General features: G+C 55.5%; 5 protein-coding genes across 5 annotated transcripts; 2 read left to right on the top strand and 3 right to left on the bottom strand.

The window, feature by feature from the left end:
- Positions 1–1,770: 1,770 nt before the first annotated feature.
- COL26b_010478 (uncharacterized protein) lies at positions 1,771–2,874 on the bottom strand (the record flags this gene model as incomplete). Its single annotated transcript, XM_053183177.1, has 1 exon — positions 1,771–2,874. One exon carries the CDS (start codon positions 2,872–2,874, stop codon positions 1,771–1,773), a length of 1,104 nt encoding a protein of 367 aa, XP_053032897.1.
- Positions 2,875–3,286: 412 nt separating this feature from the next.
- COL26b_010477 (uncharacterized protein) lies at positions 3,287–4,321 on the bottom strand (the record flags this gene model as incomplete). Its single annotated transcript, XM_053183176.1, has 1 exon — positions 3,287–4,321. The coding sequence occupies one exon, from the start codon at positions 4,319–4,321 to the stop codon at positions 3,287–3,289; it is 1,035 nt and encodes a 344-aa protein (XP_053032896.1).
- A 956-nt stretch (positions 4,322–5,277) lies between these two features.
- COL26b_010476 (NRPS) lies at positions 5,278–14,494 on the bottom strand (the record flags this gene model as incomplete). Its single annotated transcript, XM_053183175.1, has 2 exons — positions 5,278–14,228; positions 14,314–14,494. 2 exons carry the CDS (start codon positions 14,492–14,494, stop codon positions 5,278–5,280), a joined length of 9,132 nt encoding a protein of 3,043 aa, XP_053032895.1.
- A 1,982-nt stretch (positions 14,495–16,476) lies between these two features.
- Positions 16,477–23,731, top strand: COL26b_010475 (Type I Iterative PKS; the record flags this gene model as incomplete). The annotated part of the gene is given in 4 exon segments (XM_053183174.1): positions 16,477–16,542; positions 16,555–16,768; positions 16,951–22,985; positions 23,024–23,731. The coding sequence occupies 4 exon segments, from the start codon at positions 16,477–16,479 to the stop codon at positions 23,729–23,731; spliced, it is 7,023 nt and encodes a 2,340-aa protein (XP_053032894.1).
- Positions 23,732–24,991: 1,260 nt separating this feature from the next.
- COL26b_010474 (putative secondary metabolism biosynthetic enzyme) lies at positions 24,992–26,653 on the top strand (the record flags this gene model as incomplete). The annotated part of the gene is made up of 2 exons (XM_053183173.1): positions 24,992–25,540; positions 25,604–26,653. The coding sequence occupies 2 exons, from the start codon at positions 24,992–24,994 to the stop codon at positions 26,651–26,653; spliced, it is 1,599 nt and encodes a 532-aa protein (XP_053032893.1).
- Positions 26,654–27,584: the final 931 nt, after the last annotated feature.

The following is a 27,584-nucleotide window of genomic DNA, read 5'->3' as shown; positions in this document are numbered from 1 at the left end:
TGGGAGCTAACTTCAGGTAGTGAGCTTCTACTTAAGGTACCCTATGCTTCAACACAAATAAAGAAAGATGCTTATATTTGTTTGGAGAATGATGATGTACACGTCTGGCCCACCCCAGATGCTCTCGCACGGCGGCTGCCACTAGAGTCAGCCTGGGCAATTATCCCAGTCCCCTGGATATATATACTGCGCTCGTCTCACTGGAAGGAGCACCGGCTGAAGTGCTGTTACTGGATTTCCATTATTACTGAATGTCCTTTTTCGGGGTGGGCCATGAAAATCCGTCAACATATTCGTCTAAAGAGTCCTTATCCCTGGATTCAGTCTCCTTATCAGGCCTAAACGAGTTGCTGTAAGGTACACATGACCAGACTCGCTGTGGACAGTCCAACAATCAGAAAATGTGATTGAAGCGTTCCATGGGTGGGTGTTCTGACGACTCCTGCTTATCCCAAAACCTCAAACCTCACAATTACAGTTTTGAGCTTCAGCGAACGGAGCGTCGCTTATAATGACTTTTGTTGGTTCTGATAATGCAGATTCGCATTCGAGAATGAAATCGACGTCATACGCCCCCGATCGCCATCCACTAGATAGATCGTAGAAGTTAGGGGTCAAAGTATTGGCCGTGCTTTCCAGAGTTGTTTGTACTATGGTATGATGGGTAAGTAACACCTGTGGAGCTGATATCGTGAGGACTTGCGGCCCACTCGAGGCTTTGGATTAACTGCTGAATGGCTGTGTGAGCGATGTATCGGCCCTGGGTCGCCTAGCTCGCAAAACCCTGATACTGTGTTTTTATTTTGGCCTGGTATCGGAGTATTGGTTTGATGCTTTAAAAAGGATGCCTGTGACTTAAATTAGACGTCACATTTGAGGCGATACCGCCCGCAAGTGCGACATGGATATGCAGCTTTGCGATGGCCTGGTGCCGTTGCTTCTTTCCACGCCGCCCCCTGAGTTGTCCGAACCATGTAAGAGCTAGTGCTCAGCATAACCCAACGGCCAAATCAACCCATCAAACAATCTCTGCAATGACGCCTTCGGAACACCCTTGCCTGGCCAAAACGGAATCGTAAGTTTTTGAATACATTATCTCTCTTTCTCCAGACCAGCCAATTCCTAACGAGAGAACAGTGCTGTATTTCCCAGCCAGAGTACAAGACGAGATACGACAAGGGCTGCACGGATAACCAGGGTAAAGTTAACCAAATCACCGACTGCTAAGGGAAGTGACGAAGTTGTGTACCAAATTTGTCTGCAGAGCGCTAGGTCGATACTATGGATACATGAATGATTTGATATCTTCTCGAAGGTGCAGTTTAAGCCGAGTTAAGCTCCGCAGGGTACCATGTCTCTAGCACATATATTTTCGAAATGCCTCTTCTTCCACCAGGAGTTTCCACACCGGCTCAGATACTGAAAAGATTGCATCAATGGCTCGGGGGGCCGCAGATGTAGAAGGAGCCCCGTCTTCATTACTCTCACGAGCCTCTTCTGGTGGAGATGATACCATCAGCGCCAGCCCATCCATCAATGACACCTCCGTGAAAGGAGGAGCAACGAGAGCCGGACCGACCGAGTTTCCATCAACGTCTGTCTCAAAGTCCACCCCGGAATACATCTCGTGTCTGGACCACTGGCTCACAACAAAATTCCCAGTGCCGAAATCGAAGTCCATTTTGAGGCGGCTCTTGTCTGGCTGCGCCGCAAACCAGTTCGTGATATTTTCCATGTTCGTCTTGTTCATCGACCGCACCAAGTTATGGATTACTTCGGCCACCTGCCAGAGCTCGCCATCTGCAAGTATGGAATGATCGATGCGGGTGAGGATGGAGAGCGACGCATTGCCAAAGTATCGAGAACCCAGACCGAGCCTCGAAGGATCACGAGTGTCGATTGAACCCAAAAGCCCTGCCGTAATTGAGAAGCGGCTGATGACGACGACACGCCCTGCATGTCGAGCAGACGGAGACGAGCTTTGTAGATGGTCTGGCAGAGGTACGCAGACACTGACTCAAAGGCGGAGACCCAGCCCTGGCCAGAAGGATTCGTTGCCTTTTTCTTGAGCAAGGTAAGGTGTTCACTGGAGAAGTGCAAGGTGTGACCGACGATAGGGTCCCCATCTGCTGGAACAGCACTCGGCGCGTCGACCGGGACCGGCTCGGGCTTCTGATCTTGGGCGTACCAGAACAAGGGGTTGCCATCGAGAGCGGCACGCCTTTCTTCCGCAGACATGGCATCGGGCGCTGATAGGTAGTAATTGAGATCCGGCGGCGATGGCGGAGACGAGGATCGGTGAATTGTCGCCCAGTCTCGCACGAACTGGAAGAAGCCGCCAGCGTCACAGACCATATGATGCAGGCGGATCCCCAAAGCCACTCCACCGCACGCGAAGCGAGTATGTTGGACTGCGAGGATGGGGTCCCGGCAGATGCCTTCAATTGTGGCCTCGAACGGCGGCATCAAAGCGTTGCCAGAGCCCGGCAGGTTCTCAACAATTATGCGACCCGATCTGCTCTGCGCAGCGATGTCGGTAAGGATTGCGTCGCATTCTGCCTGCAAAAAGACAACGCCTTTTGAAAAGTTTCCAATCTCGAATGTGTTGGAGCTTTTGTTGAGTTGAAACCGACCGGTGAGATGGGGATAGTGGGTGAGAAGACGTGTAAGTGAAAGTTGCAGTGCCTGCGCCGTCATGAAGCTGTTCGCGGGGCTGCTTTTGGGCCGTTCGTAGACAAAAACTACGTTTGTCGGAACAGTGGGAAAGACCATGTGATCGATAGGTCCGAGAAGCATCCGAGATCCAAGTGTTGACTCGGCCTCGGGGTTGTATAGCTCAACGACAGAGACGACAGAGACGACAGGGATGGTCATGACGGGCGCGTCAATGAAGGGCAGGAATTATGTTTGAGAAGCACGTCCATTTGCATTTTTTTTATTATTTGCGTATCATTTTATATAGAGACGACTCTAGAATTTCACATCTATTTCGCAGTAACACTGTCTAGATCACTCGTCTGAACTCTGAAATTGCTCATTGTGAGTCATCTGCTATAGTCTTGTAGCCCCCACACAGCGCTCATCACCGAGTAAACTTGTAATCATTACATGTGGCAGTAGAGCTGAGCTTAATTCTTTTCATTGAATTAATGCATTGCTGTTCAGAAACCACAATGCTCGGGTGTTTTGAGAGAAGCAAGCAGCCTTTTCCAACGCTTACCTTACCTCTAAAAGAAGCATAAACTCAAAGTCCTCAATCGATAACTACAGTAAGTTAAGGAATGATTTAAGTAGGTAAATCGGATCTCCTCCTGTTCCAATCGAGACCGAGCAGCCAGGAAATACCGTCGAGTGTTGCCTCCTTAATCCTCCGACTATGGCACTCTGGCGGCGGCAGTGACACCCACGCTGTGTGGCTCTCATTCTCAACCGCCGAAGTTCGAGACTCGACACCCGGCAATTCTGAAAGCCATTTGTTGTAAATTAGGCAGTCGTCGCGGAAGGGATCAAGTGTCGTGTAGTAGGTAAAGACCTTGGGCGGATGATTCTTGGCAAATGCTGGGTTTGATGAGTCCAGGTGAATCGGCGAGAACCATGGTGTGTTAACGGCAGTGCCGAGGAGCTGCTCAAGTTCTCGGACCATTGCACTGGTCTGCCCGGTACCGTCGCCGTTCTCCTCACGGGACTTGAACATCTCTTTAAAACGCGGCGGCAGCATCGTCTCGGTGGCGAGCATCGGGGTGCCCGAAAAGATCCCCGTGATGGGACTTCTCAAGGGGCTGAGACCATCGAAGCCATTCGACCCAGCCGCGATCGCCGCCGATATCCCACCGATACTCGCTGCGGCACCGCCGCCGGCGCTGACACCGCCAATGACAAAGCCGCGATGCAGATCAACTTTGACATCCTCGGCTTCCAGGATTCCGCCGTTCAAGTGCTTCGCATCAGAAAGCCAAGCGCAGACTTCCCAGGCAATCTGTACGGGCGCTGGGAATGGTTGCTCGGGCAGTTGATTGAGGGACGGGCAGACGACGACAGTTGGAAACATGGATGCGAAGCCTCGGGTGGGTGCGAGGACGATGTCTGGGCTGCCGACGGCGAAACCGCCCCCGTGAAAGTATACGACAAGCGATGTCTGCAGAGGCAAAGACTGGCCTTCGATGGGCTTTGGCCAAACAATTTTGGTGCGGTTCACCTGTCCATCTGGCAGTGGGATGTCGATCCAAGCCTCGCCTAGATGAGGCGGACAAGGGCCGAGGAGCTCGAGACCGGCGGCCTCGGCTTGGGCCATTCCTCGGCGTTGATCCTCGACAGTGCTCATTTTCGTCCAAATTGAGCTGTGAAAGAAAATTTGGGGCAGAGAAATCCACTGCAGAGAGTGAGCTCAGAGCTGCGTGTGTTCCGAAAGAATGTGTTGTCTTCTATGTGTGGGTTGTGAGATGGGGACCGAATAGCAAAGGAGATTTTACATTCGCAGCAGTATTATATCGCGAGTTGCTCCTAGGCAACAATATCTGGTTGAGAGTTGCGACGCGTCATTGCAATACGCCCGCTGTTCCTCAGCCGATATTCTCGCCTATTATTGGATAGAAGTATCTTGGCGGCGCTCGTATTCTTACCGCGACTGGCCACCACGCGATTGTTTTACTATGCGGTATCCCCCAAAATTGCACGTTTGTTTCCTGAAATCCATGCGAAGTATGCGTAATCACTTACGCGGGCAAATCAGATCAAAACGGACATCAGTCCACCTTTCACCAAAATGTTTGATCTCCTCCAATTAGGCTTCCATTGGCAGCATTTATCCAGCTGCAGATTCCAAAGACACTGATATATGTTGACTAGTTCAATCAATCGTAATGTTGTACCTGATCCTTTTTTCCCCAATCACTAGAACACCCAGACTATGCCTGCATTACAGAATAACGATGCACGAACTTCCACTCGTTTTCCCTTGTTCTCTTGCCTTCCCAGTATCTATCTATGCAACAGTATTTATATAACTGCTCAGGAGTTGATGTGTCTTCAATTCTTTTTTCGTCTGTGTACCCCAGCAGCAGCCCCTCGGTTTGCAAGCGATAAAGCTGTAGTAAAAAAATGAACCTTGGATGAAGTCTGGGCTTAGTCTAAGTAGATCTTAATGAAGGTGGGTGCACCCAGCTCCATACTTTGACATGACCCGTTGTAAGAACAGGACCAACTGTCGTGGATGCTTCATGATTCTTGCGGCACCTCGATGCCACAGAATCAGTCCTTATGCGGTATGCTACACACCTATCAAAGGTACTCAAAATGCTTCGCCTGAAGCACTCTATCAACAACATCCTCCGGATCGGCCCCCGCTGTCCTGGCTGTGTCTCTATCGTACCGAATAGGAGACAACGGGTTGGGCCCGGACGCGCGCAAAACGTCCTCATGGATGTCAAGTATTATCCTTTCCCACGACCCCGATAGATTGTTCAACAGGCTCTCGAAGTAGCCAGAGATCCATTGGCACAGCCCTACCGGCACCCTAACCGGTGAAAACCTCAGTTCAATGCTGAGCGTTTGATCCATCCCCGGAACCGCCGAGATCCAGACGTCAGCCGAGTCTGCGCCTTGCCCAACTCCGATAATTGCGCACTCGGTATCTCCTAGCCTGATGCTATCGCCCATTGACTCGTGGTTTTGGAATAGAATAGCCGAGTTAAACCGGCTCGTCGGCCACTGCGTGCAGTGCTTTACGATAGAACGGAATCCGACATGTTGATACGGGAGGGTTTGGTTGTGCTGGTCTTGCAGCTCCGTGACGAGAGACGTCATGGACTTGGTGCCATCGCCCATGGAAGCTCGCATAGGCACCAGGTTGATACACGGCCCAGCCACCTGCTCCGCGCTACCGCGAGGAAATGTGCCGGAGAAGCGGTTAGCACTCACAAAGCCGAAGACGATGTCAGGGCTTTCGAGCACCTGAGAGAGAACACAGGACCACGCGGCCTTCAAGACCGTTGCGGGAGTTTCGTTGGGGCTTGCAAGATTCGCGGTCGGCACCTTGAATGACGCAAGGTGTTGGTTTTGATGTGAATCTGACAATCGTTTTTGCTGCCTCGTGTTGCCCCTAGGTGCCAAGGGGTGAGACATGGAACCATTCAGCAACTTTCTCCAGAAATCTTGCCCTTCGACTACCCCGTCAGCCTTGGCAACGTACGAAGACCACTCATGGAAGCTTGGATGCCTCGTTACGATGGCCGTTCCGGCATAGACAGTTTTCAGATCTCCCAAGAGGTGACCCAGGGAGACGGCGTCGTAGTGAGCGTGATGGATGGACAGCTTGAGGCGGGTGCAGAGCAACCCGCTATCGTCGCTGTGCAGGTCAAAGTGAGGCAGGATATCAAGCATATCCGACGATACCGAGACTCGGTGCTGGCTCGTTTCACCTGCACGTAGCACGTGAATCTGCTCCACCGGCGGGTTCCGCAGCGTCACCTGCAACAGGGACTGCTTATTCTGGATGAAGACTGTTCTCAGGATGCCATGGTGGCGGATGACCTGCTCGCAAGCTTCTCGCAGCTTAGCAAGGTCCAGGCTCTGATGATTATTCCCGCTGAGAGGCTCAAGCGTAACAGTTGCAACCATAGTACCGCAGTCTGGAACATGCTCTATGGCGAGCATGAGCGCTTGGAGATCTGTTGCCAAAGAGACACCCTCGATATTTGATGAGTCCAACCACGTTCTCTTCTTGGCCAGAAAGCCGAGATGTGGGAAATCACGCGGCCGCACAGAGGCGGACCTCTGCGAGACACCGGCCTTGCGGTCACCTGCAAGCTGGCCAATCTTCATCGCCATCTCTGCTAGGGTCGGATGCTTGAAGACATCAACGACGCCGAGACGGTGCCTTGACTTCCTCAGGGCTGTCACAAGACGCATGGCCCGGATGGAGTTGCCTCCGAGGACGAAGAAGTCATCTTGGGGCCTGATCGACTGGGGCGGAAGACCGAGCAAAGCAGCCCACGTGCGCTGCAGCAACAGCTCGAGATCTGTCAGCTCTCCACCAGAAGCAGCGTTCGGCTGTGTCAGGACATTGACGTCTTGCTGCCGTCCGTCAAGACGGTAAGAAAGTTTATCGGATGCAGAAAAGCCACTCGCCATCGTGCGCAGAGCTTTACGGTCCGTCTTCATCGGCCCAACTACCGGGAATTTTCGCAAAGGAATGAAGATTTCCGGCACCATATAAGACGGCAACACTTGTGGAAGGGCTGCTGCGGCTGCCTCGGCCGCCTTAGGCATGGCTGCGAGGACGTTGTCGCCGAGCCCTGACGCCGGAAGGGTTGCGGCATCTCTGCTCGACACTTGGCAAAACGCAGCTAAAGTTTTCTCTTGGCCTGCGCCTTCAAGAAAGGCGTCGACGACCCATTTAGTGTCTCCTGTCGTCTGTCGATTGAGGTGGTATTCGATCTCGCCCATCTCGATCCTCTGGCCTCTGATCTTGACCTGGGTGTCCTTCCGGCTCTCGTAGACAAAAGAGTCTGCCGCTTTCTGCGTGACGAGATCTCCCGTCTTGTAGAAGCGACGCTGGCCGAGTCCCATATGCGCAAGGTCGGGATGCCGTGTCCACGCAGGCGCATCAATGAAGGCAGCAGCCATTGCCTGGGGGCTGTTCACGTAGCCGCGGGCCACGATAGGTCCTTCGATGAGGAGCTCACCGGTGGTTCCCACGGGGACCAGCTCATCGTGATCTTGCGGGTCGACAACCCAGTATCGGCAGCCAACGGGAAGACCAATGTCCTGGATGATGGCGCCGCTCTCGCTAACGGCAACAGGTCTGCCGCTCGAGATACCCACCTCGGCTGGGCCGTACACGTCCATGACGCGAGCGTGAGAGGCCCAGGTTTCCAGGTTCTCCTGCCTGAGAGCCTCGCCGCCCAAGACCACCGCTCGTACGCTCGGGGAGTCTTGCGGGCTGAACAATGTGGCATACGTCGGCGTGCATTGCACATAGTTGGCGCCGGTGCGTCGTATCGCACCGGCGATATCACCGGACGCTTCCGCGTCGGACGGCATACACACACAGGCTCCGTTGTACAGGGCAAATATGATGTCTAGGAGACCGAAGTCGAAGACCAAGTTGTTCAGCTGCAGAATGCGGCTTTGCGATGTGACACCCATGATGCGCGGTATCTCCTGGGCGGTTGTAGCGATGCCTTTGTGTTCGAGCACAATGCCTTTGGGTCGCCCCGTGCTTCCAGATGTGTACACGAGATAGCCGGCGTGGTGTGGATCGATCGTGAAGGACCTCAACTCATCGATGATGGCGGAATTGTCTGGTGTGAAACTTTCGAGGGCCGTCAAATCCACGAGGTCAACGGCGCCGCCGGGAAAGCAGCTTTTCATTGTAGAAACACGTTCGGGTGCGTTGACGAGAATCAATGTGGCTTCCGTCTCTCTCAAAATGGCCGTTCGACGTTCCGGTGGGTGGTTGATATCCAACGCCAAGAAGGCGCCGCCAGCTTTCCACACGGCCAGCATGATGATGACGGCGCTCGTTGCCTTGATGCAGCAGAAGGCAACCACGCTCTGGCTTCGGACGCCGTGCTCGATCTGAAGCTTGTACGCCAGGCGATCGGATAGACGATCCAGCTCGCTGTAAGTCAGATCACCGTCCCATGAGCAGACAGCGGGGGCAGATCCTTGCGAGCGGGCCATGGCCTGGAAGGCGCTGACGACATTTGAATACGCTGCCGCGGCTGGGGGTTCTGCATTCCATTGCTTCAGGAGATCTAGAGACCCAGCTGGCAAAGAGGAATGCTCGTCAAGATGGACTAGGGGCTCATGCGGTGTTTGGATCATGTATTCGATGGCCCTCGCAAAGGTGTCCGCGATGCGCCCGACCAGCTGGTCAGAAACGTGGGCACGTTCGTGTGCCAGTCGAATCATGAGTCCACTGTCCGAGTAAGAAACTCCAACGACGATGGAGAACTCGGTCGGATCTTCGCCATCCATCGTCTCAACTGCCAGATGACCGCCGTCGCCGCCCAGGTCTGCTGGCCAGGCACGCTGGACGGTCATGGCCGTGTCGAATAAGGGCGAGTCTCTCAGGCCCAGGTCATCGTGCAGCTCTGCCAGGTAGCAGCCCGAATAGCTCATCGCGCTGGAGGCGGCGGTTTTAGCTGCATGGAGCACATCCATCGCAGTCATTGCGGCGGGATTGTCGAGGGAAAACTTGCAAGGCAGCATGGAGATGCAGGGCCCTAGGAGCTCTGCCGTGTCATCGACGCCTGCCAGTACCTCTTGGTCAGATCGAGAAGCTACAAAGCAAACCGTCGAGTTGCCAGTGTGCTTCCACAACACCAGAGCCCACGCAGCCTGCATGACCATGGCGCTCGTGATGCCCTGGCCTTTGCAGAAGCTATTCAACAGACGAGCATCGTTGAAGGGGACAATGGGCCCCCAGGCACGATAGTCCGAAGCAGCGGACGGGTCTAGAGGGAGTACGCATGGCTTGACGCCTTCTAGATACTCTTTCCAGTGCTGGCGTGCCTCCTGTTCCTGACCTTGCAGCCAGACGACGTAGTCTGAGAAGGGCCTGCCCGGGGTGACAGCGACACGGCTACCCCTGTCTGCTCGTGAGTATTCCCTCCCGACGTTCCTCCATAAGTCCTGGTATGTTCTCGCAGCAACTATTGTATGGCTGATGTCCAAGGCGGCGTATACCACAGAAGCTGATTCGCGAAAGAGAGATAAGTGATGGGGTGGCTTCTTGGGGTCCAAGGCCCGCTTCTCTTGCAACGCCAACACCTGTATGATTGTCGAACCATCCGCCGGCATCTGCTCAATTGAAACAGATGGCTCATGCTCTTTGGGAACGACTTGCTGAAAGCCGCCTTGGTCCGAGAGGCCGTTAGTGAAGACGGTTCGCAGGATAGAGTGCTTCTTGCAGACGGCTTTCCAGGCATCTGCTATCCTATCCGGATCGATCTCGCCGTCAGACGAGGTGAGCCTCGATAAGAAGCGGTTGTGGTAGTCGTGTCCGCTGATCTGGGCAAGAAGGATGCCCTCCTGTGTCGCAGTGCACGGATAAATTGACTCGACATTGTCCTGGGCAATTTGTAGACCCGCCAACTGGGAATGAAGATGCTCAAGACTTCCCGATGCCAACTTCAAAAGTGGTAAGTCACTGGCTGTCAAGCGGCGCTGGCTTCCGGGAAGCGTAGATGTCATCTCGCGGACGCAGTTGCCCAGCTCCTGTTGTATCCAACGGGCAACGCGGTCTTGGTGGGCCATGTGGCGATCGTATTCAAGAGTGAACGTGAGCTCGTTGTTCTCACCGACGGAGGCAAAAAGACTCAAAAGACCGACCGGCTCAGAGTCTCCCGTGACATTTTCGAGGTGGACTGGGGGCCCATCAGTGCGAATTTTCAGGAGAGCGTCGTCTCGTGTGAATTGCTGCAGGCGGCCGGCAAAGTTGAAAATCAACTCGATATCGCTTCTCTTGAATGACTTTTGCCCGCCAAGTACCTCCGAAGCGAACTGCTCTGTAGCTGTCCGTAAGGTGTCTAGGTATTCGTCCTTGATGACCATGACTGCGTCATCAACACGGCTGTCCGCTTCCATAGCCTGCAAGGACAGGGGAAACAGGGTGGTGAACCAGCCGATGGTGCGTGAAGTATCAACTGACTTGTTCGCGAAACCTTTGTCTCTGCCGTGACTTTCACAATAGACCGCAGGGGCGCCTCGATCGGGAAACACGCGTCGGAAGGACAATACGACGGCCGCTAGCAGGAGAACAACTGGGGTCGTATTTAAGGGCAAGTTGCAAGCCGGTCCCATGATTTGAGCCGTCTGCTCCTGATCCAGGGTGTAACTCATCCGCAGCGTATCTTTCATCTTGGGTGTTACGTTGTGCATTTCCCAGAAAAGACGGTCAGCCTTGGGCCACGGAGACGGCGGTGGCGAAGAGACCCGCGAGAGCGATGATGCCGAATCTGGCGAGGGCGATGACGATGAGAACACCGATGACGCTTTGGAGGATGACAAGGAAGATGAGTTGCCGCTTTTCAGCATGTCGCGTTGGCTTTGTAACCAGACCGGGAAAGGAAGACTTGGGGGCAGGACGCAAGCATCGTCCTGTAGGATAAGCTCGAGATCCTCCCATAGAATTCTCCACGACATCAGATCGATAACGAGGTGGTGCGCGACTAGGAGTATCGAAACCTTTCCTTGCGAACTGACAATGACATCGGCAGCGAAGACAGGCCCTTGAACGATGTTGAGACTCGACTGAGAGCTGGATACGATGGCCGCAAGATCGGCTTGCGAGTCAACATCGCGGTGTGCGCGGAAACCCCAAGTAGCTTCGCCGTCTTGGTGTTGTTCACAGGGAGCAATCCACTGGGTCAGAGTACTGTTACCCTGGTCGTCCTCAACACGGGAGAAGCGGCATCTCAGCATCGGATGATACGCAACGAGCTTGCCGAGAGCCTTCTGGATGCGAGTGGGCGTCGCCGCTACCGCCATGCTCAGGTGAAGATCCAGCAGGAATGCCTGATTGAACTGGTTGTGCGCGGCCGGGCCGCCATCCTCAACAAGGAACTTCTGGATGGCAGACAACGGGCGGTGCTGAGACTGCTCGACCACATCCATTACTGGTATGGCCGTGGAGTGCGTCTCTTGCGCAGTCCGCTGGACTTCCCTGGCGGCTTCCGCGAGGGTGGGCTTGCGCAGCAGATCGGCCACTGCGATCTGGAAGCCTTGCTTTCGACAGCGCGTCGCGACTTGCATGGCTGTGATGGAGTCTCCTCCGAGCTGCATGAGCGAGCTTTCCCGGCCAATGTTTGACGGGTCGATCCCCAACACGGATGACCACGCCAGCTGTAGAGCCACCTCGGCCGGACTTACCGGGGGCGTGAGGACTTGGTGGTCATCGTCTACCGCCCGGGACGAATTTACCTGGGGGTTTGATCGGAAAGCGTCAGCGCGGGCGGTCGACATGTCGATGGTATCCAGAAAGGCTTGGATCTTGATACGATCGACCTTCCTGGACGGAGTGAGTGGGAAGTCGCTGACAACCAGCCATGCGGTGGGCACCATGAACGTTGGAAGACAGCCCTCGGCAAACTCTCGGATAGCTTGCAGCTGATTGCGGCTCTCACCGTCGAGACGGATTCTGTTCATCTTTCCAGACTCACTGGCACCGTTATCATGGCGCGCAAGATGCTGGTCGTCGAGTATGATAACAGCGACGAGGTCTTTGTTTGCAGACCCGTTGCGAGCCTGATGTGTAGTCACCACAACTTTGGAGACACGTTGGTGACTGGATAGGACGGATTCGACTTCACCCAGCTCAAAACGCTGGCCACGAACCTTGACCTGGTTGTCTCGTCGGCCGCCGAAGGCGATGGTGCCGTCCGCATTGTATCGGGCCAGATCACCGGTCCGGTACAGATGATGGGAGGAGGAGCCAAGGCTACTCTGCCGTTTGGGCACAAAGGAGGGGGGTTTGATGAAGGAGCTTTTGGTCAGCTCGGGCGCCAGATAGTACTCTCGCGCCACGCCTGGTCCGTCGATGAGCATCTCACCCATGGCACCGATGGGTAGAAGTCGACTGGCGTCTTCCGGGTCTACGATCCACACGGCGCAGCCTACCGGCGTTCCGATTGTGTCAGGATAACGAGCATCAGGTGCGAGGTGTCCCATGGATGCGACGACTGAACCCTCGCAGGGCCCCCATGCGTTGAAGAGCCGCAGTTTGTCGCTCCAAGTCTCAAAGATTCTTCGAGTGATGGGCTCACCGCAAGAGACAAGCGTCTGGAGACTGGGAAGCACGTCCTCCGGCGCGAGGTTGCGCAAGGCTGTCGGGGTCAGGATGGCAGAGTTGACCTGGGCGGACCTGATGTAGACTCCCAAGCCAGACTCCCGGTCTAGATTTGACGGGATGCACAAACACGCGCCAGCGAGGAGCGAGCCGAAGATCTCGAGCGCGCACGCGTCCCAAGCTGGAACTGAAAACTGCAGAACCGTCGAGTTCCTGCTCCAGCCCAACACGTCCGCCCAAGCGGTAAGGGAAGACGCAAGTAATCGGTGCTCTAGGACAACTCCCTTGGGATGACCCGTGCTGCCGCTGGTGAACAAGATGTATGCGGCCCTCGACGAAGGGGTATTGACATCCATGTCGGCTGGGAACCCAGGAACCCTGGTCTTATCCTTGGTCCGATTGAGGACAACGGCGTGTGTGATGTGATCCTTTTGAAACTCTTGACGAAGAGAATCGGACGAGGTCAGAATCAATTGAGCCCTGCACTGCCGCAAGATGGTTTCCTTGCGGCCATCGGGGAGGTTCGGGTCGATGGGCACACAAGTCCCTCCAGTTCTCATGACGGCCAGCAGAGATACTACCAGAGACAGGGATCTACCGAGCATTACGCATATTGGCTCTTCGGCAGTGATCTCTCCCTGCCGGGCAGCCAAGATCTCGTGCGCGAGGTTGTCGACCATAGTTACCAGTTCAGCGTACGTTACTTCGCCGTCCCAGGATTTGACAGCCAGCGCATTGGGTTGCTCCGCAGCCCTGGCAAAGACACGACTGTGAAGACACAAATCCACAGGCGCACCTGTTGCGAACCCTCGACTGTTCCAGTCCATGAGCTCTAACGTGTCGCCAAAGTTGAGGCAGGGCAGCCGCTTCAGCGGCGTTGACGGGGAAGAGGTGACAAGCTGTCTGAGGCGGTGCTCAAACTGCCGCAGTATCCTGTGTACCTGCTCCCGAGCAAGGACGGCCGGGTCAAAGAGCGTCTTGACTGAAATCTGCTTCTCGCCCGGGGCACAGATAAGGAGAAGACCGTACGGCTTGGGCGGCTCCTCGGTGTGCGATGCATCAAGGCTCAAGCCCGACGTGCCGAGTCCTGCCGTGTGCGCGCGGTGCACGATGTTGAGCACGCTCTGGAAGCTTGACGCCTGCTGGGCGTCGCCGCTGATATTGCGGATTCTCCTGAGGCCGTACTGTAAGAAGGGACTCGTAGACAACTCTCGCCTCGAGGCAACCCGTCCCTTGACAAGCTGCTGGATGGTCATGTTCCGCCGCAGATCAACTTGCACGGGGACGGTGGTGATGGTAGGCCCGAAGGTCGTCTCTGCACCGCCAGGCTGGCCTGAGCCACGTCCTGACAATATGCAACCGAAGGCGACGCTGTCGTTGCTGGTGTAGTCCGAGGCAGTCATGGCCCAGGCGGCTTCTATGTAGGCCGGCATTAACGCTGGCGAAGGATATGTCCCGGGTCAAGACCTCGTTGGCCAGGACTTGGTGATGGTGGGCAGGGAGCGGTGGAAAAATGGATGCACCATTCTTGAAGCGACCTTTCCAGAAGGCGGCGGCTTCCTTGGAGTTGATGGCGGCGCAGTGTTCAACAAAGTCCTTGAACGGGGCATGTATCGGCGGCGCGATGCCCTGATAGATGCTCCAGGTGTCGTCCATAAGGAACTCCATAACGTGGAAGTCAAACATGACGTGGAAGTCAAACATGACGTGGTGCAGGGTCTTGACCAGTCTGATTCCGCCATCTCCAGAGCTGCAGCAGACAAGAGCGAGTCTGATTAGGGGCGTGCCCAGGTCGGTCTTTACCGAGTTGTTCCATTCCAGGAACCGTTCGAGATCTGTCTCGGTTGACCGGAGGACGGGCTCGCCCCCTTTTACCACGGCCTGCAGCAAGCCAGCGCCATCGCAGTCGACTATTCTCGTCCTCAAGACCTCGTTCGAGGCTACGACCTGATCTATGGCAGCGCATAGCCTGTCCAAGTCAACGGAAGGGTCAATTTTGTGAACAATAACGTGAATTTATAGAGAAGAGTCCACCATCATGCCCGACTGCAGCGGCGTGCATGGGTAGACATCTTGGATGTCTTTGGGGGAAAGCTGGCATTGCTCGCAAATCTGGGCCAGAATGGCGGGATCGTCGAGGAGGCTTGAGTTTGTCATGCTCATATCGGCCAAGCCAGGAAGCAAAGAGTGGATTGACAGATTTGGTTCCTCACAAACAGACAGATTCTGGCTTTTCTTCTTTTTCATTTGTTGAGATACCTCGTCAGAGGGTGGTTGCTATTTCCATATCTTATGAGAGACAGCCCCAAAACATCTAACGTAATCAAAGAGTCTGAAGGCAATGGCCGACCGACACGAAGACCCCGTTCCGGCCAAGTATCGTGTACTTGCTTGCCAAGTACCTTCGATTGCGCTCTCGCCCGGGCGCCTCTGCGAAATCCAGGGTTATACTTTGGGTTACGAATCATTTATACGACTTTGAAGCAAAATATCGCCATCAAGCGGGACTTGCTGCAACGCTGACGTTTGCTGACCGGTGTTCTGCGGCAAAGACGGCCGGCATGTCATCATTCTTCAGGTAGGGATTCTTACAAAAGATCATTCTTCATCTCGGCATGCCACGTTTCGGGATGGCTGTTCCGGAATGGTCTATGTGGTCTCGCTTAGACTTGAGCTCTCCTGTTGGTAACTGGATCTCGGCGGAGTGCTGTACCAATGGTCGCACGATGTCAGATTTATCAATCCGGCTTGACCAGCAACCTGGTTCGAAGTGGAAGCTGCAAGGGGCGGCTCGGCTGCATGGCTCGGGAGCCGGATGGACAGAGGACGGGAACTAGGGCGGGTAAATCTCTTGTCGATCTGACTGGGGTTGGTTGGACTAGCTATAAATTACATATAAATCTATTGCTATATCGAATAAGTCTGATTCGATACTTTTTAAACAGGGATAGAACAGGATACGTATTCTCGTTCGGGTTGTCTTCCTTTACCAAAGTCCCATGTGGCGGTGGATCACCGCATCCGCAAGAGGATGTTCGTATCTTCAGCGGAACCTACGCAGGCTGCAAGCACGTCAACTCCACTGGATCCATGCTTCCTCGATATACTGTTACACTTAGATAGTTACTTGACTGCAAGCAACGGGTCTTTTGTTACTAAGCGACAAGAAGGGTTTCTTATGTTACAGCTGACACATTTGTCACGTATGATCAATGTACCTATATCCAGTTTGCCTCTAACGGTTTTCATACTTTCGTATAGCAGGTCACCTATGCCTAATTGACTTTGGCAACTTGTTGTTGGGTGCACCCCCGGCCTGTGATGCATGTAAGTCGTTTCCTTTAGTCCAAAATGGAGTCAGGTGAAAATGGAATCGCCTCGCGTGCGAGTTTTGAATGCGTATGCGGCGACAATCAGTCTATCGACCCGATCATCATCGGATCTGTATTTCCCGTATAAACCAGAGTACCCAATATCCCGTTGGAAGGCGAACAAAACCACAGACACACAGACGGACAGATATACTAGATCTTGATCTTTCTCTCAAGAGTCTGTCTGATCAAAGGCCCCTTCTTTCATCATTGATCAATTCATTCTTCCAAATAACGTGTCATCTTGTGTGCTATCGTCGACAGACTAGACCGCTTCTATCCCTCTCTCTCGTATGATCTGGTAGTAGCATCATCATGGCAGCTTCAACCTCACCACCTGTGCCGATAGCGGTGATCGGCGTCGCCTACAGGGCGCCTGGCGTGGGGAGATAGGGGCTCTTTGACTTTCTGTCCGAGGCCAAGTCGGCCTTCTCACGCGTCCCTGAGGACCGTTTCGACCATGAGTCGTTCCATTACAGCGACTCTGCTAAGCCGGGTGCTCTCTCGGCCAAGGGAGCCTACTTCCTACCTGACGATATCTACGCCTTTGACGCTCCCTTTTTCAACATCACTGCCGAGGAGGCCGTGTCAATGGACCCCCAAATTCGTAAGCAAAATTCCTTACCTCTTTCACACGTCTCATATCTCGCGAACCTCAGATATCGTTTTGAGACTCGCGTCTGAATCACATGAGCCGCAGACGAAGACTGACACGCCGTCCAGGTGTGCTGCTAGAATGTGCATTCGAAGCCGCTGAGAGTGCAGGACTGCCCCTTGACAGGCTTTCAGGATCCAAGACGGGGGTCTTCTCAGCCCAGGAAGAGGCAGAGTATGGCCAGCAGATGATTGAAGATCTCCCAACATCGACAAAGTACTGCATCACTGGCAACGCGGGCTGCATGGTGTCTAACCGCCTCTCTTACTTCTTCAACCTCAGGGGTCCGAATATTTCTCTCGACTCCGCCTGCTCCAGCAGCGGTTACGCGGTGCACATGGCCTGCCAAAGCCTCCGCGCTGGTGAGTGCGAAACGGCCTTCGTCGGCGCCTCGTCGCTGATGGTCAACCACCACACCATGTCGCAGCTCGACACCCTGGGCGCCCTCTCGTCCGACGTCAAGTGCTTCTCCTACGATAGCCGCGCAAACGGCTTCGGGAGAGGCGAAGGCGCCTCCTGTTTGATCCTGAAGCGGCTGGACATGGCTATCGAGGCAGGTGACCCCGTACACGCCGTCATCCGCAACTCGGCGGCCAATCACTCCGGCCGCACGAGAGGAATCACCTTGCCGTCGCAGGTAGCTCAGGAGGAGCTGCTCTGGCGCGTGCATCAAAAGGTCGGCCTCAAGCCGGCTGAGACGGATGTTGTCGAGGGCCACGGCACAAGAACCCCCGTCGGCGACCCCATCGACGCCTCTGCCGCGGCCAATGTCATCGGAAGGGACCGAGAAGGGAAGAAAGTCTACCTCGGCTCCTTGAAGTCCAACTTTGGCCATTTGCATAGCGCTAGCGGCCTGCTCTCCGTCATCAAGGCGGCGATGATGGTCCGGCTGGGCACAATCTTCCCCAACGCGGAGTTAGAGACGATGAATCCCAAGATTGACTCCTCCAGGCTCGAGGTTGTCCGCCGTCCCACGCCATGGATTTCTCCTGAATCAAGGCCCAGACGAGCGGTGGTCACCAATTTCGGCTTTGGCGGGAGCAATGCGGCCGTGTTGATTGAGGAGTATAAGGCGGATGAGAACCCCTCATCGTCATCCTCGTCGCTGAAGTCGTCTCAGCCCTCTCAAATGCTATTTCCCATCTCCGCACAGTCCCTTGCGTCCCTTTCTAGCTATCAATCCCAGGTAGCGTCCCATCTCGAGAAGGTTTCCGTTGATGATTCCTCCTCCTACTTGGGTGACCTGGGCTACACACTCGGCCTGAGACGGACGCACTTCGCTCACCGCATGGCCCTTGTCGCGGGATCCCTCTCGGAGCTCCGTGAGCAGCTTGTTTCCCCTTCGCTGTCCAGCACGGGAGGCAGGGTGGCCGCGGGCCAGAAGCCCGCCCCATGCTTCGTCTTCACAGGTCAGGGGGCTCAGTCCGCCCGCATGGCCGCGGATCTCGGTCCTCAATACCCGGTATTCGCGAAGGCGATGGAAGACGCAGAGAAGCACCTCCGAGCGTTCGGCGCCACATGGTTGCTGGCCGAGGAGCTGGCCAAGTCTGAAGGGTCCCGGATCAACGAGGCGGAGATCAGCCAGCCGGCCTGCACCGCCGTTCAGCTAGGCCTGGTCGAGCGCATCGCCAACACGCAGGGTATCTTCAACCGCAGACTGAGAGTCAATGTTGCGTACCACTCCCACCACATGGAGCGTGTAGCCAGCTCGTATGTTGCCGCGATCGAGCCGTACTTTATGGACGATCGCAAGAGCCGGTTGGCGCTTAATGGCGACTACGAGAAGAAGAGAGTGTTGCTGCCCCTTTTCTCATCTGTCACCGGCCAAGTCGAGGGCGCGGAAGCCATCACTTCCGCGCGGTATTGGGCCAAGAACCTCGTCAGTCCCGTCAGGTTCTCCGAGGCCGTCACGCTCGTGGCCAACGAATCCTCGGCAAACGTCCTCGTCGAAATTGGCCCGCATGCCGCCCTTAAGGGGCTCATCAACCAGACCTTGCAGTCATTAGAGCAGAAGAAGGATAGCATCACGTATGTCCCCTCGCTTGTTCGCGGCACGGATGACGCCAAGGCTGTGCTGCAACTTGCTGGCCGCTTATATGCCATGGGACTCACCGTCGACTTTCACGCCATTAACGGAACCGGGCCGAAGAGTCGGCACCGCGTCTTGGCTGATCTCCCTTCATACGAGTGGGACAAGAAGGCAAGGTTCATCCACAGATCGTCCGTCTCGGTCGGCAAGTTCCACTCCGGCCACACCTTCACGCCCCTCCTGGGCTGGAAGATGGCCTCTCAGGGGCGAGACCATGTCTTCCGCCAGGTTTTCACGCTGGACGAGTTGCCATGGGTCCGGGACCACAAGGTTGTCGGCGACGTTCTATTCCCTTTTACTGGCTTCTTGAGTCTGGCAGTGGATGCCTTCCGATCCATCACCACTGCCACCGTCGATCCTGCCACGTCCTTTTCGATCTGCGAAATGCACATCGAGCGCGGTTTGCACATCAAAGAAGAGCAGCGTGTTGATATCTGTACCAAGCTGAGACCCGTAGAGACGGGAACGGGTCACCTCTCATCGTCTACGTGGGCCTTTGAGGTCATGACCTGGAGCGAGCAGACAGGCTGGGTCACCCACGTCCACGGCAGAATCGAAGCCGGCTCGGGGGAGAAATGCCTCGTTGCGTCTGAAAGCCCGGTGTGGCAGGCCGCGGAGAAGATTCTGAAGGGAGTCAACGCGGCCGAGCTGGACGAAGCCACCGCCCTGTCAGGATATGATACTCTCGACCAATCCGGTGTCTGTTACGGTTCGAGCTTTAAAAACATCTTCGAGATGTGGAGGTCCCCCGGCAAGACGGTTCACCGAACACGTCTTCGACAGACCAACGACGAGGAGCCGCTCTCCATCCCAAAGCGAGGATCTGCCATGACGGTCGACCCTCCCATGCTCGACTCCGTGCTCAGCTCCGCCCTTCTCGCCGTCGGCGATGGCCTCCCGGAGCCGCGTCCGGCTTTCGTGCCGACATACGTTCGCCGCATGCAGCTCTCCAACACCATCCCCTGTGAGCCGGGCCAGCTCTTCACCACCGTCTCCCATCGCAAGACCTTTCAGGAGAAGACAGGCCGGTCAGATGTCAGCATCGTCGTGTGGGCCGATGGCCCCCAGGGCTCCAACGAGCGCGTGCCCTGTGTCGAGATGGAACTAACGTACCAGCGTATCAACGATGCCGGCCAGGAAGGCGAGGAGCACGTCAAGCAAACTCTGCCCCGAGGTTATCAAGAGGTCTTGATGCCGCATGTCGACCTCTCCGACAATAAGGCTCTCTCGGAGTCCATCATGGACCGTTCGTGGACTCCGGAGGAGCTGCTCCCCCGACACAAGCACAACGCCGTCGGCCGGCATTTCCTCAAGCGTGCAATCGAAGTCGCCGCCGGCCTCGACGAAACAACACTGCCAAAGCACCTCAAGGCCTTTTTGGTATGGGCCGGGGTCCAAGTCCGCAGCGTCGATGACGAGCCGGAAGCCAGCGCCGAGTTGCTGCAGGAGGTTGCCCGAGACGATGCCTTTGGCGAGCTCATCTGCGCCGTGGGCAACGCGATCCCCGAGATCCTGCGCGGCGAGGTCGAGCCTCTGGAGGTTATGATGAAGGACGGCCTTCTCATGAAGCACTACGACGACATTCGCACCATGGCTAGGGGCAACCAAGCTCTCGCCAGGTACATCGCCAAGCTCGGCGAGCTGAACCCGGACTTGCGGATCATCGAAGTGGGCACCGGCACGGGCGCAGCCACCACCAAGGTCTTACAGGCCTTGTCCGCCGAGGAGCCGGAGGAGGAGGACAACTTCTCCGCGTACACATATACGGACATCTCGCCCGGCTTCTTCGATGCCGCGCGCAAAAAGCTGGCGAGATGGCCGCAGGTGACCTACACCAAGCTCGACATCAGCCAGGACCCGGCCGAGCAGGGCATCGAGGTGGGCATCTACGACGTCGTGATCGCGTCCAATGTGCTACACGCGACGCAGGATATCGAGGAGACCGTCCGCAACATCGGCAGCCTTCTCAGACCGGGAACGGGCAAGCTCGCCATCGTCGAGTCGCTACCGGAGAGTTGCGACGCCGCGTTCCTCCCGTACACCATCCTGCCGGGCTGGTGGCTGACGGAGAATAGCTGGAGACAGGGAAACGACGGCCCGCTCATGTCCCAGGAGACTTGGGACCGGCTGCTCGTCACCCTCGGCTTCAACGGCGTCGAAGGTGCGGTGGCGGACTGGCCCGGTGCGGACATTTGCATTGTCAAGACCATGTGGTCCACCAAATTGTCCGAGGACATCCAAGACGAAGAAGAAGAGTCCGACGCGGCAGGAGAGGTGACGATCTGTGGCACCATCACCGAGGAGCAGCGGCAGCTTGCCGGGGCCGTCCAGAGCAAGCTGGAGCATCTCAAGCCACAGATTATCAAGTCCGTTCCAGAGACCCAACAGATCAGGGACAAGTTCTGCATCTTCCTAGACTGCGGCGAGACCAGCTTCCTCGCCGACATAGCCACCGAGGAGGCGTTCGCAGCACTCAGAGCCATGGTGCTCGACACGCGCGGCCTTCTCTGGATGACCCCCGATTCCGACAGCCCCGACTTTGCTCGCGTTCAAGGCCTCCTCCGTACGCTGCGGCTGGAAGATCCAACGAAGAAGCTCCTCTGGCTCAGCAAGGCACCAACCAGCGACCCAACGCAGACGGCAGAGCTGGTCGACAAGCTCACGGAGAGACTCGTCAAGGATTCTTCCTCGTCGCCCGCAGAGCTCCTCGAGCAGGACTTTGTGTGGCAGGACGGCATGTTCCAAGTGCCTCGCCTTCGCAGACTCCCCGAGACAACGAGGACGTTCGCCATCGAAAAGGGGCTTTCGGTCCGACGGGAGCAGAACCTCTGGGACGGCTCAAGCCCCAACAGCGCCCTCTTCATGACCATGGACACGCCGGGCGTCATGGACTCGGTGTACTTCAAGCGCCACGACTTGATGCGCCCCGCCGAGAAGCCGCTGGGCGACGACGAGATCATCGTCAAGGTCGACGCTTGCGGCATCAACTTCCGAGACGTTCTAGCCCTCCTCAACACCATACCCTGGAGTCTGCCGGGCCGTGAAGGAGCAGGCACCGTCGTCGCCGCCGGCGCAAACGTCTCCCATGTCCGGCCGGGTGACAGCGTGATCTACATGATCGCCCAGGGCGGCCTCGCGACGCATGTCCGCATTCCCGCGGCACACGCCTGCAAGCTGCCGTCGGGCCTCTCCCCCGCCGAGGCCGCCTCCATGGCCGTCGCCTACGTCACCGCTCTCGTGTGTCTCGACGATGTCTCGAGGCTCCGGCCGGGCGAGTCCGTCCTCGTCCACGCGGCTTCGGGAGCTGTTGGCCAGGCGTGCGTGCGTATCGCCCAGAGCATGGGTGCCACCGTTTTCGCCACGGCCGGGTCCGAGGAGAAGAGAACGTTTGTCCACGAGACACTCGGCGTGCCGCGTGAGCATATCTACTCGAGCCGTAAGCGGGGTTTCGCTGCTGGTATCCTCAACGTGACGGGCGGCCGCGGCGTCGACGTCGTCGTCAACTCCCTGAGCGGCGAGCTGCTTCAGGACACATGGTCGATCGTCACCGAGTTTGGTCGCTTCGTCGAGATCGGGAAGAAGGACATTCTGGCGAACTCGTACCTCGGCATGAGGCAGTTCGAGCGCAACGTCTCCTTCTTCGCGGTGGACCTCGTGCCGTACCTCTCGCACAAGTCGGACAGCATCCAGGCCTGTTTGGCGAAGATGGTAAGCCTGTTCGAGGCCAAGGTTATCCAGCCCATCCAGCCCATCCATGAGGTGCCCGTCTCCGATATCGTCTCCGGCTTCCGTGCTCTGCAGAGTGGTCAGAACATCGGCAAGATTGTCGCGATCATGGGGAAAGATGACAGGGTCGTGGCAGACGTGGCATCGCCGCTCCGCCGGGATGACGGCAGCGCTTTGCTTCGCGGTGATGCGACATATCTCATCACCGGTGGAACCGGTGGCATTGGCAAGTCCCTCGTGCCTTGGATGCTGGGGAACGGTGCGTCCAACGTCGTCGTGCTCGGCCGTTCAGCCACCAACGCCGAGGTGGCGAAGCTCATCAGCGACTACGACTCGCCTTCAACGATGATTCACGTGCGTGCTGTGGCGTGTGACGTCTCCTCTCGAGACAGTCTCCTTGCCGCGTTGGAAGCAGTCAAGGCTCAATGTACCTCCGCGACTCCATCTTCTTCAACGCCTCCTTCGACGACTGGAAGACCATCAACGGCCCCAAGATCGTCGCCGCTTGGAATCTCCACCACCTCCTCCCTGATCTCGATTTCTTCGTCGCCCTCGCATCCGGGGCTAACGTCGTCGGCAACGTCGGCCAGTCCATCTACTGCCAGACATCATCCTTCCTCGACGCCTTCGCGCAGTGGAGGAGCCGCGCTGGCAAACCAACCATTTCCATCAGCTTGCCTGTCGTGGACGACGTCGGCTATGTAATCCAGCAAGGCATGCGCGAGCAGCTCCTCGAGAAGCTGGGCTTCTACATCTCCATCGCCCAGGTCCACACCGTCATCAAGGGCGCCATCATCGGCCCGTCATCAGGCCTGAACATTGACTCGCGAGCCATTGCGTTCGTGCTTTACGACTCGCCCCAGGGCAAGTCGCACGGACTGGAAGAGCGGTCGCGCTACCTGTCCGCCCTGCGTCAGAAGAAGTGGAGGAAGAACAAGCACGCGCTGGACAACCACGGCGACGGCGAGGTCGCTGCCGGAGGGCGGCTGAGTCTTCTCGATGCTTTGGCCGGGAAGGTCTCGTCTATTATCGCCGACACGCAGTCTCATCGAGTACGGCCTGGACTCTCTAGTGTCGGTGGAGCTGCGGAACTGGATTAAGAGAGAATACGGAGCTGATTTGGCTCTTACGCAGATCGTTGGCGCCCCTGATTTGCAGGCGTTGGCGGACGTGATTGTTACTCGTCAGAAGGCGTGAATAATACCAAATACGATTTGGCTGTGAATACGGAACTGAATTTATATAAATCATCATGGCCTTCACTTGATACCTAGACATAGATTTGTTTATTTCACACTTGGCTTGAACACCATCCCTGAAGTTACAAAACAAAAGTTTACAGAGGTACAACACCAAGGAAAAGAGCTGCAGGAAACAAAATGCATTTGTTCTAAAAACAATACATAGCTTCATGTGAGACGCGCACAATGAGTCTTGTAGACCGCTACGCTATTTTCCTATCGGCGCGCAGCGGATGATACTCCAGTTCTACCAGACCGCGGTGGCTCTGTGTGGTTTTCCAGCAATGTTAGACGGGTTTGTTGGTAATTCGTGCTATGATCCAAGGATTAGGCATGCGTATTGGACGCGGTTCGGCCCTTCAGGTTTCGCCAACGATTTCTCTAAGTGAAGTATCTATTATTTCAGAATGCCACTGCTATTGCACCCTTACAATATGACGATATCTTTGTTCATCAGCACCTAACGTGCGAGGAGTCCCTGTCAACTCGGGTTGCTCTCCCATGCCAAGTTCTTTTGTTTCCCATGGTTCTTGCTATTCTGGCTAGAATTCCGAAAATATGGGGCATAGAACCTGGTCAGAGATGCCTCTAAAACAGGGACTTTCGGGGGTCGGCCAATATGGGAACCGTCTCATTTCTGAACAAAAGATCAAAACAGCGTTGTATTCATAGTCGAAGTTGGCGCACCCGACATGGGTTCCGGGAACTGCAGAAGGTGAGTCCACACCATGTATCCGTAACAGAGCCACAAATGCAAACAAGGTATGCCCGCAGGCGGTAGCCTGTTACCTATACGAACGTATGAAAAAGGTTAGGAGGGAGATGATACAAATAGTCAACGCAGGGTTTCAACGTGACCCGACCTCCGTCCTGCTGACATGCATCAAAAATGACGTGGAACACCAGCCCCATAGAAATATTCATGGGGGCAATGTCCGAACATGTCACAAACGGATTATCGAGGTGCATAGCAAAGTTGCGGTTACAAGAATCTCAACATCAGATTAGAAAACCTCAAAACGAAAGATTGCTTGCGCTCACCTCGCTCCATCATTTTCTTTGGCAAAAGACCAGCCACCTTTCGTTACCCACTACTTGCCGTACCCCTTGTTGAAAATTATGGATACCCTGGAAGCTGAAGACATCCATGCCATCGAGCAGCTCTTGCGCAGTCATGAGTCTGTCAAAGACGCGGCCGTGTTATCTGTACAGAAATACGGGGAAGATATGCTGGTGGGCTTTGTGACGCTGCACGACCAAGCCCTCGAGAACCAGATCCGAACCCTGGGCCAGTCCGGCGATGACTTCGAAGCGGAGCAAGTGCAGCTGTGGGAGTCGGTCTTTGACCGGCGCGTTTACGCCACCATCGACGACGAAGCGCGGCGGGAATCTGTCGGGCGCGACTTCACCGGCTGGATCTCGGCCTACGATGGCAGCTTGCTGGACAAGACGGACATGAACGAGTGGCTGGACGATACCATCGATATGGTGGTCACGCACAGCATTCGCGACCGTCCCGTCAACGTTGTCGAACTCGGAACCGGCTCCGGCATGATTCTCTTCAGTCTCGCGCGCCACATACGTTCCTATCATGGTATTGAGCCATCCCGTAAGGCCGTCGACTTCGTCTCAGCGACGGCTCAATCGATCCCTGAACTCGCAGACAAGGTGCATGTGTACGAAGGCACAGCAACCGACTTTCATTTACTGGGGTCGCCCTCCCCCGACTAGGTCGTCATCAACTCGGTTGCCCAGTATTTCCCTAGCCAGGCCTACCTTCTAGAGGTGGTTGAGGGCATCCTAAAATTCGGCTCCGTTCAGACAGTTGTGTTTGGGGATATCCGATCGTTTGCTCTTCAGAAGGAGTTCCTGGTCACCAAGGCACTTCACGCCACGGGCGGAAAGGCAGGCAAGGGCGCTCTTCGCGAAAAGATCTCGGAGCTGGAGCAAGCCGAGATTGAATTCTTGGTTGACCCGGCATTCTTCACCAGCCTGCCTGACCGGTTTCCAGGCCTCATTGAGCATGTCTGCATCATCCCGAAAAAGATGAAGGCCACCAACGAGTTGAGCTGCTATCGCTACGCTGCGGTCCTTTACATTGCGAGTGGAAGCCAACAGAGCGGAGAACAGCAGCAGCACCTTACTAGCAACATTCGGGAAGTCGCCGGTGACGAATGGATTAACTTCGTGGATCAAGGACTGGATCGTGCAACCCTCTCGCATCGTCTGATCACCGAAAACCCAGACATCATGGCCGTGAGCAACATTCCCTACAGCAAGACTGCCTTTGAGAGGCACTGTCTCGACGCGCTCGCGGACGGAAAAAGGCACGAAGAAAACGCGGATGATGATTCTGCGTGGCTCGCGTCCGTCCGTCAGACCAGCCAAGAGCCCCCCTCTCTCTCGGCTCTAGACCTGGCAAACATCGCTCAAGAAGCCGGATATCAAGTTGCATCTAGCTGGGCGAGGCAGTTCTCACAGCGCGGTGGCCTCGACGCCGTCTTCTACCGTCCATCCGACACCGTAGCTGGTAGTGATGGTGTCAGGGACAAAGCTCTCTGGCGCTTCCCGACTGATCATCAGGGTCGAGAGCCCACCGCTTTCAGTAATCAGCCACTTCAGCAGCAGGCCAGGCAAACGATCCAACGACAGCTCTTCGAAACTCTGGAAGATCAGCTTCCTATGGAGTCGGTACCCGAGGATATAGTCATCATGAGCGCTTTGCCGACCACTTCGGATGGCAAAGTGGACCGTCAGGCGCTCTCAGAGAAGGCAAACTAGTAGCATGACACATGAAACAGCAGTTGCTTCTGTGTTGTCCTGGACCACCTCCTTGAATTGTTTTCCGACCGAGGCTCGGGTTACTGGGGGGATGAACAAGTATCTGCCATATTTCCGGGTTGGGTGCGTTGCCTGACATTTGTCTGCTGGTCGTCATTTTCTCCTCCGCACGGCAAACGGACGGGTCAAGTAATATCAGCTGCTGAGCCAACTCTCGTAATTCATTATAATTCGGACAGCTAGCTGCTGATTATTCATATGAACGTGTTACCCTCAGTATTAGGATATAATTCGTGTTTTTCAGCAAAAGAAAAGCCTTCCATGCTCATAACTTTCATAAACCGCTAGTCAGAGTTACTGTCAAACAAAAACATTAAATTGACAGTGGCAGCGTAGTCATTTAAAACCAGGTCCTTGAAACCCCAAAAGATCACATCCATGGATCTAAACTCCTACCTAGGTATTGTTCTGGCGTTATGAATCTACCTATTAAAGATAGAAGGTCTTTACGCAAGGTCAGGAGAAATCTTATCATTCGAGTCGACAACTACTAAAGGCCTGTATTCACAGCATTCTATCACCCAACTTGGCGGTATGATTCTACCAGCACAACACCGCTATCCACCACCAGCAAAGAAACAATCCCTCTAACCATTCACCACCGTCCTGACCATCTACGCCGCCGGTCTAAGCATCACCAGGTCATGATCTCGCACAGGGGCCCAAGGAGTTGGCCTTCCCGCCGTTGTCAGCGCATCCCTGCTCGAAGCTCGCCGCCCTGGCCGACTCGTCAAAGCAGCACTTTCGTTCGTTAGCAATCAGCTGTTCTTGCAATAATACGCAATATGTCGACGACTTACAGTCCCCGGTGACTCAGGGAGAGGTGTTCCGGCAGCTGCGACGCAGATGTTGTCCGAGGTATTGACGTTGC

Source organism: Colletotrichum chrysophilum (genome assembly GCF_026319265.1).
Source record: "Colletotrichum chrysophilum strain AFK26 chromosome Unknown scaffold_112, whole genome shotgun sequence".
Lineage (NCBI taxonomy): Eukaryota > Fungi > Ascomycota > Sordariomycetes > Glomerellales > Glomerellaceae > Colletotrichum > Colletotrichum chrysophilum.
Note: the sequence above shows the minus strand (reverse complement) of the source record. Positions and strands in the feature narration are given on the sequence as shown.